The sequence below is a fragment of the Cryptosporidium hominis genome (assembly GCF_000006425.1).
Source record: "Cryptosporidium hominis TU502 chromosome 7 CHRO017049, whole genome shotgun sequence".
In the NCBI taxonomy this organism is placed as follows: Eukaryota; Apicomplexa; class Conoidasida; order Eucoccidiorida; family Cryptosporidiidae; genus Cryptosporidium; species Cryptosporidium hominis.
In genome coordinates this window covers 27501-36266 of record NW_667442.1, presented here as the reverse complement: position 1 = coordinate 36266, position 8766 = coordinate 27501, and the positions used below count along the sequence as shown (strand labels likewise).

Sequence of the window (8766 nt, the reverse complement as noted above, 5' to 3'; positions counted from 1 at the left end):
TTAATGGGACAAGCAGAACACTTAAAACTAATTCTAGTTGTAAATGTGATGCCTGCAATGGCGTTGGCATCATTAAAGGACTAAAAATAGCTAAATGTTCAAATTGTGGTGGTTCTGGCCTGAATGTTTACCAAAATGGTCCTTTATTAATCAAGTCATTGTGCATGAAGTGCAGTGGTACTGGATATTCAAATTTAATGCTTTGCATAAAGTGTAATGGTAGCGGCCATATTATTAAAGAAAAGAACGTTTTACTAAGAATCCCAAGAGGAACGAAGGATGGAACGCAACTAAAGCTGAGCTCAGAAGGTAACTTTGTTTCAGGAAATTATGGAGATTTATTCATTAAGGTGAATATTAAGCCAAATACGAAACTCAAATGGATAAAGGATAATATTCATGTAGATATTCCAATTTCAATTAATACATGTATTTTTGGCGGAGAAATTGTTGTGCCTAGTTTAATTAAAGGTACAAGCATGCGAGTTAAGGTACCTCCTAAAACTAATCCGAGGGTTCCATATATATTAAAGGGTAAAGGGCCACCTATTTTTGGCAAAGATACATTCGGCGACTATATCATTCACTTTTCTACTCGAAATTCTCATCCAGATTTATTTAAAAACTACAAGGAGTCTATTGGAATTAAAGATAAACTACTCAGTATATTAAGTGAATTGAACAAAAAGGTTTCAAAAAAAGCTAGCAAAGAATAAGTAGAACAAAGCATTTTTACAAATGTCTTGAATATAGATGCATTTTTCTGTTAGCTTACTATTTTTAAATTATTAGTAAATCACAATCATAGTCAATTTTTACACGAATTAGTAAATTCTTTAATCTTGAATATATATAATTTATTATATTACCATTTTTTAATTGTTTATTTGCGCTAACTGAATATTATTTTACATGGTAGATCCCCCACCCACACCTGACATACTGATTTTTCTATAATTTTCACGCTTTCTTAATAGTTAAGCATGAAGGTGAGTAGATTTGCAAGGATAATAAAATAAACACTAATTATCTTCTCAATATTTCCAATATAGAAAAGATCGATACCTTGGAAAACTTATTTAAATTTTTGTATTCAAGTTTGCAACCAACTTAAGAAGCTTGAAATTGAATGGAAACAACCGCAAAGCGATATCTCACTTATAAGTTGGTTTATGGCAAATAAAACTAAAAAGGTAGGTTATAGACTAAATTTAGTATCATACAAATTAAAGCTCAGATTAGGAGTTTATTAAAAAATGGCGATGAACTAACTATAGAAGAATATAATTTAATGATTTCCAAGGCAGTAGAAGATGGAATGTTGCATGTAAGTTGAAATTTACCAGCAATCCAAATAGCAATAAATTGTGATTCTAATTAATTTAATAAAAAATTTTAGGTTGTGGATTCATATCTAGATCCAATTGATGGAAGTAATGTCAGATTATTAAGCATTGATAAATTTTTTTTCCCCGAAATTTGGTTTTAATTTTTAATTATGATAGAGCGGTTATATTTTTAGACGGGTCACTTTAATGGAATGATAAAAATTGAGTAAAGAATAATATGTTGTCATGTTTATTGTAAATGAATCAAATTAACAACTTCCCTGTTGCTCAACAGGTATATTTTTCAACTCATAATGCTTTGCGTGCAGGTGAAAATGAAATCCAGAAATTTGTCTTATATATTGACGAGCTGGATGGGACAAAGCGCATACTTTTGTCAATATACCCATTCTATGATTGCCAAATGGTTAAAAGACTAGTAATTAAGTATCTGGATCTCCCAGAAGGCACAAGCATTCGTGACATTCAGCTATTTTATAGAGGCGTAGAAATTCCGAATAGCAGGTTTATGCATACATTTGAAAAACAAAGACACCCATTGCACTATTCTCTCAGGATGAACAAGTCAGATTTTGGAATTAGAAGTACTGGACTTAAATGGTCGAGTAAAATTCAGAAACTTGTAGTTGAAGTTAAACTTGCAATGCAGAGAAATGTCCATCCCAAACTTACATTGGATGGAACGGGCGCTACCTATAGAATGTACAATGCAAAAGGCCAAGTTGTTGCAATGTTTAAACCACTAGATGAGGAGGCATTCTCTCCAAATAATCCAAGGGGTTATCAAGGTAAATTAGGCCAACAAGGTTTTAGGTCAGGAGTATTGTCAGGTGAAGGAGCTAGCAGAGAGGTTGCAACAGCAATTTGGGATGCATACTACCATAATTTTGCCGGCGTTCCTGATACTACACTACTTGAGGCATGCCATCAGGCTTTTAATTATGATAGCTGGAATAAGATTACTCTTGAATGGGGCGATATTTTTCAAAAAGATAATAATAAGGCAAATAGTGAAATAACCGTTGATTGGAAGTTGGGGGCATTTCAAGAGTTTATTTCAACTACAGAAACAGTTGGTAATTTCAACCCCTCTGTATTCTGCATTAGAGATGTACACCGCATTGGAATTTTGGATATTTGTCTCTTTAATTTAGATAGAAATGATAGTAATATTCTTGTTGTCGCGAACCAGCCCAATTATTCAATCAAATTCAACATTAGTAATTCAAATAATCCAAGTCCAGCTATTTCACCATATGAACACCCTCTGAGCACTCCTGACGGCAAAAAAACCAAGTATAAGTTAATTCCAATCGACCATGGGCTTTGTTTACCAGATGTTCTCGATGTTGCACAATTTGATTGGGTATGGTTTGATTGGCCACATTCGAAGATACCCTTTAGCAGGTCTGAATTGAGAGTAATAAAGTATATGGATCCAGATGCGGATGCAGAGAGGTTAAAAAGAAAGTTATTGATTAGAAGCGAGTGTTTAAGAAGCATGAGAGTTTCAGTCAGATGGTTGAGGCTTGCATCATCAATGCATCTCAACTTGTATCAAATTGCCAGTTTTCTTTGTAGAGAAGATCTGGAAATTCCATCTTCAATTGAGCTACTAATTCAGCGTAGCCTTCAACATTGCTATCGCGCATTTGATGCAACTGCATTAATTTCATCAAACAGGTTAGGCAATATTCATATTGACTTAGCAACAACTTCTTCCGCACCTAACAGAGCTAGAGTTTTTAATAAATCACCTAAAAAGGGTCAGAATACAAATACGGTAGACAATTTTATTGATGATTGCGAATTATCAGATAATTCACAAATCTCAGATTCTGAATCTGAATTTTCATCAGATAATTCAACTATTAAAAGTAAGTGGTGGGAATCGCGTAAGAGAAAGCAAAAATCTTCGCAAAGCCAGAAATCAGATATTCATTCGTGTCCAAATGAACAACTTACACCTTCAAGCTTCCAAAAGAGCTGTTTAAATGGAGCGTCTAGAAGTACTGCCTATCGAACTCAGCTTTTACTCGGGCTTGCTCCTCAAAACGCCACATGGATGTTGCTAGACAGAGAAAATAACATCATTCCAATTCAATGGGGCGACAAACACTTCGAACATGTATTTTTTGAAGTATTAGAGCAGGAGATGAAACATTTAATCATTGATAAACATCCCAAATGGGAAGAGTACCCATATTTTGGAGAAGAGGTATTTGACGAAGGCAAGAATAAGGATATTTCGGCTAAAGAAAAAGATTATTGCTAATGGTATAAATATATATATATTTAAGAATTCTAACAATTAGTTGATTAAGTTTTTTTTTGTATTTCACTTGCTTTATGAAAAATAGCTAAGTGGGGATTTCTTCTTTGCTAGTACTGCTGCAATCCCTTCGACATAATCTTCATGGCAAAGTATCGTTGCTCCCCTTCTGAGTGCTGTCATCCCCGCTTCGACACAAACTGCCTTAAGCTGAGCACCGTTAAAATCATCTGTTGATCTCGATAGCTCTTGGAAATTCACGTCATTTAAATCAACATTCATTTTTCTGCTATGTATTTGAAGTATTCTGGACCTTGCTTCTTCGTTTGGATGCGGTAACTCGACCTTACGGTCAAGCCTACCTGATCTTAAAAGGGCTGGATCGAGAGTATCCGGCCTATTCGTTGCAGCAATAACTTTAACTCTGTCGTCTGAGCTAAATCCATCTAATTGATTAAGTAACTCAAGCATAGTCCTTTGTACCTCTCTATCCCCACTATGCTCACTATCAAACCTTTTCATACCTATAGCGTCAAGCTCGTCAATAAATATTATTGAAGGAGCTTTTTCACGTGCAATTTCAAATGCATCTCTAACCATCTTTGCACCATCACCAATAAACATTTGTACGAGTTGCGGGCCTGCTAATTTCAAAAATGTGGCTTTAGTTTGTGCTGCACATGCCCTTGCCAAAAGAGTTTTCCCTGTGCCTGGAGGTCCATACATTAGTACACCCTTTGGGGGTTTTATACCAATTTTTTCAAACCTTTCTTTATGGGTCATCGGAAGGACGATTGCCTCCACTAATTCCTGGATCTGCTTATCTAATCCTCCAATATCTGAATACTCTTCCATTGGTCTTTCATCAACTTCCATAGCCTTAACTCTAGAGTCATACTCCGGTGGCAATTTATCAAGAATCAAATAACTATCCTTATTCACTCCAACAAGATCTCCAGGCTTTAATTCATTCTCTGGAACCAACCCAATGACAGGGAGAAAGACAGTCTGCCTTGATGATGTTTTTATTACCATGCATTTATCGTTTTTGTCTCCATCGAATTCCATCCCTTCACCCTCATTTTCCTGTTCATCTGAAAAATCCAGTGATTCGACAATGTTGGCAACCAGATAAGGAAGCTGTTTGTTAAGTTTTATTTTTTCAGTATTACTTCTGATTCTTTCATTCATCTGGTTTAATTCATGCTTAAGACGATTACTTTCGCTTTTCATAAGTCGAATTTCACCATCTAAAAGGCGAATCCTAGACTGAAGCTCACTAACACTCAGAGTCTTTACGCTCTCTACAGCCTCCTCTGCAGACCAATTATCGGTGCCTTCCTCAGATGACATTGGTATTACAACGTAAATTAACTCAACTATTTGGAAAATTACTCTTGCAATAACATTTCCCCCCACCCACAGCAATTTGATTTTGTTTAACACCCGCTCTAAATCTGTTTTAGTACTTAAGATAATTATATTCTATTTTGAATGGTAATTATAATTCTCTTAACACTTTCATCTCACTCATCAAAATTGTTCACTACTTATTCCTGCTTTGAAAATTTCTCTATTTTTGTATTTTTTTTATATTTAACTTCTGCTATTTTGCCTTCCTGCTATTAAATACACTCAGTTCCTTAGTAAACATTGGATATCGATTTTCAGAATATATTTCCTATTTTTGTTATGTTGTTTATACGCAAAAATTAAATTGCATAGAATTTGGCTTTAATGCAATTTTGCACAATTACTTTTTAATTTTAATTAAAGAGTGGAGGCAATGTTTATGATTCGAGGAAAATTGTTAAGTCAATCTCTTCCATGCTTCAAATTCACACGAAGAGAATTTTTACCACTATTTTCGGTATTTTTCCAGAAAAAAGCGATCCGCAACCTAGAATATTATAACTTAAACAAAAGATGGAAGTCTTATAGTAAAACTAGCAAAAATCTCTCAGAAGGCTATATATCACAAATCATGGGTTCAGTTGTAGATGTAAAATTTGAGGGTAAACTACCAGAATTGTTAAACGCTTTGGAAGTTAAAGGGCATCAAAACAAACTAGTACTTGAAGTGGCGCAACACTTAAGTGATAATTCAGTTAGGGCAATTGCAATGGATGTTACAGAAGGACTCTCTAGAGGAGAGAAAGTTATAGACACTGGAAGCCCAATATGCGTTCCAGTAGGCAAGGCCACACTTGGTAGAATGGTGAATGTTATGGGGAATGCAATTGACGGATGTGGAGAGATCGACGCTAAAGTTAAAAAACCGATTCATAGAACGGCCCCTGAATACATGGAACAAGTAATGGAGCCTTCATTAATTGTTACTGGGATTAAGGCAATAGATCTACTTACACCATTCATAAAAGGTGGGAAAATAGGACTATTTGGTGGAGCGGGGGTTGGCAAGACTGTTCTTATCATGGAACTAATAAACAATATTGCAAAAAAGTATGGTGGTTACTCTGTCTATACAGGGGTTGGAGAGCGCATCAGGGAAGGGTACGATTTATATAATGAAATGCTAGCAAATGGCGTCAATAAAAAGTCGATTGTTGGATCACGAGTTGACAGCAAGCATAAGAGACAACCCATATACGATTTTTTAGGTTCTAAGACAGCGCTGGTATATGGTCAAATGAATGAAACTCCAGGAGCGCGAGCGCGAGTTGCACTTACAGGTCTAACAATGGCAGAATATTTTAGAGATTCAATGATGCAAGACGTATTATTTTTCGTAGATAATATTTACCGATTTACTCAGGCAGGGAGTGAAGTTTCTGCACTTTTAGGTAAGTAAATATTTAGTGTAATTTTCCCAAATGATGCAAACTTTCCATATTTATCTGAGTTTCAATGCTGAAACAACTGGAAAATAGCTGGAATTACCGACTGATGGGTTATTTTTTATTTTTTTTTTTAATGACTTTTTCTAGGGCTATTACCAACTGAAATCGGGTATCAACCTACTCTGGCTACTGATCTTGGTAAACTTCAAGAAAGAATCACAACCACGAGAAATGGTTCAATAACATCTATTCAGGCACTTTATATTCCATCTGACGACATTAATGATCCAGCACCTGTTGCAGCTTTCACCCACCTCGATTCTACAATAGTTCTCTCTAGAAAGATGTCCGAGGTTGGGATATTCCCATCCATTGATCCATTGGAAAGTAGGTCTAAGGTTTTAGATCGAAATATTATAGGCGAAGAGCACTACAAAGTTTCTATTGAAGTTCTTTCGATTTTACAAAAGTATAAGCAGTTACAGAGCAAAATTTCTACTCAAGGTTCTCATGCACTTTCTGAAGAGGAAAGGTTGATTGTCTCCAGGGCAAGAAAAGTCCAAAAGTTTCTTACTCAACCGTTTTTTATGTCGGAAGCTTTTACCGGAAAGCCAGGGGTTTTTGTCAACTTAATTGATACAATTAAAGGTTTTAATGCTATTGTCAGCGGTGAAATGGATAACCTCCCAGAGACAATGTTTTATATGAAAGGTAGTCTTGATAGTCTAGGAAAGCCAGATTCTACTTATTAGTTTCTGAACATGATTAGGTGAATGATAAGATTTTATTTTTCAAACGAATATTTTTCCCTCTTAGTTTAATTATTCCGAGAAATTTATGGCGCAATTTGGTAAAAAAAAAATTTACTATTTATTTGGTTGCAGATTAATAATCATCATGGAGTTGATTGAACTACCGAAAAGGCAGTGGTACCATGTTTCTGGTTCATCTTTAGATATTAAGATACCATCGTCTCACAATGCTTCTACATCTCAAGCAGCCTCTATACTACAATGTAATAGAGAATATGTTGTCCATATGTTTTCTGATGTTCCAAGAGTTATCATGTTAGATTCTGGTATTAATAGCCAAGAAGAACTAAACAATGGATCTAAATGCAGCAGTAAATTATCAGGGCTTGGAATGGAAAGTTTTTCGCTTTCAAAGGTGTCGAATAATATTGTTTATATTAAAGGGAAGGAACTTTCAATAGTAAATATTCAATCAGACACTATTAATACTTTGGTAAGGGGAAATACCCATTGGAAATCTGTTGTATTTAACCATTTAGATGATCGTTGTTTTGTTGCTTGGAATAAATGCTCAGTGTGTCTATGGAATCGTTCTTCATATGAATACCACATTCTACAAGAATGTTCTAACTCCAACAAGTCCAATGCTCCCCAGCATTCAGCTGCTAATTTATCATGTTGCGTACTGATTAACTACCCGGATGATGTTAAAATTTCTAGTTGCCAATTTATTGGAGAACTAATAATTCTTTTTACTTCAAATGGCTATTATGATACTTTTTCCTCAAATTTAAGCCCTGGAGAGTACTATAGATCGATAATGTCAAGGCAAATTATCGATTCAAATTCATTACTACTTGATACTGCAGTATATCCGAATATAAGAATCAGAGATCCTACCATTAACCACATGAATGTAACAGCTACATTATTATCAGTAGAAAAAGATATCTATACTGTTCGCATATATAACTTACCGATAGATTCAAACAATAACTTTGGCGAAATTACACTTTTACAGAGCATAAATATTCATATTATGGATGATAATAAAAATAACCAATTTAATGCTCATATTATTGGACCAAATTGGGGTGAGTATTTCGCAATACAGATTTTTAACCAATTAATCGTTTGCTCTGTTGGCGAAGAGCTACCCATTAAAGATTTGTTTTTCTTCCCCTCTAGACTATTAGAGACGGCTGCTTTCAGACCTCCAAAAAATGTTACCTGGCTTGATGCTGGAAAAACTAAATCAAGTGAAAATTTATCAAAACAACCCATCGAAGTTTTTGTTTCAAATATTTTTGGAGGGCTCGAATCAATCATTATCCCACCTGTTTTAGATTTGAGTGCGAATAAAGCCCATTATTCATCCGAAAATATCAGTATACCTAGTGACACATTTACTATAAACTTGTCTAATCAGAAAAAAACTAATATTGACACGAATGACGAGATTGCTGATGATTATTATGCTGTTTTGATGGCAAATGCATCACATAAAACTGAGAAAAGCGATTTTCAATACAATAATACACCTCAGAATAAATTACCATCTGATAGATCAAATTTACTTACATCTATTTTTA

General features: G+C 34.8%; 6 protein-coding genes across 6 annotated transcripts in view; 5 read left to right on the top strand and 1 right to left on the bottom strand.

Annotated features, from left to right (window-relative positions):
* Positions 1-164: 164 nt before the first annotated feature.
* On the top strand, positions 165-716 carry Chro.20145 (Pfj1). Its single annotated transcript, XM_663015.1, has 1 exon — positions 165-716. One exon carries the CDS (start codon positions 165-167, stop codon positions 714-716), a length of 552 nt encoding a protein of 183 aa, XP_668107.1.
* An 871-nt stretch (positions 717-1587) lies between these two features.
* Chro.20146 (hypothetical protein) lies at positions 1588-3624 on the top strand. The annotated part of the gene is made up of 1 exon (XM_663014.1): positions 1588-3624. One exon carries the CDS (start codon positions 1588-1590, stop codon positions 3622-3624), a length of 2037 nt encoding a protein of 678 aa, XP_668106.1.
* Positions 3625-3696: 72 nt separating this feature from the next.
* Positions 3697-4974, bottom strand: Chro.20147 (26S protease subunit regulatory subunit 6a). Its single annotated transcript, XM_663013.1, has 1 exon — positions 3697-4974. The coding sequence occupies one exon, from the start codon at positions 4972-4974 to the stop codon at positions 3697-3699; it is 1278 nt and encodes a 425-aa protein (XP_668105.1).
* Positions 4975-5407: 433 nt separating this feature from the next.
* Positions 5408-6433, top strand: Chro.20148 (ATP synthase beta chain, mitochondrial precursor). The annotated part of the gene is made up of 1 exon (XM_663012.1): positions 5408-6433. The coding sequence occupies one exon, from the start codon at positions 5408-5410 to the stop codon at positions 6431-6433; it is 1026 nt and encodes a 341-aa protein (XP_668104.1).
* Positions 6434-6766: 333 nt separating this feature from the next.
* On the top strand, positions 6767-7174 carry Chro.20149 (ATP synthase F1 sector beta subunit). The annotated part of the gene is made up of 1 exon (XM_663011.1): positions 6767-7174. One exon carries the CDS (start codon positions 6767-6769, stop codon positions 7172-7174), a length of 408 nt encoding a protein of 135 aa, XP_668103.1.
* An 85-nt stretch (positions 7175-7259) lies between these two features.
* The window catches only part of Chro.20150 (hypothetical protein), a 2694-nt gene continuing 1187 nt past the window's right edge, over positions 7260-8766 (top strand). The window contains one exon of the mRNA XM_663010.1: positions 7260-8766. This exon is cut by the window's right edge and continues 1187 nt beyond it. Within this exon, the coding sequence (XP_668102.1) occupies positions 7260-8766 (1507 nt within the window).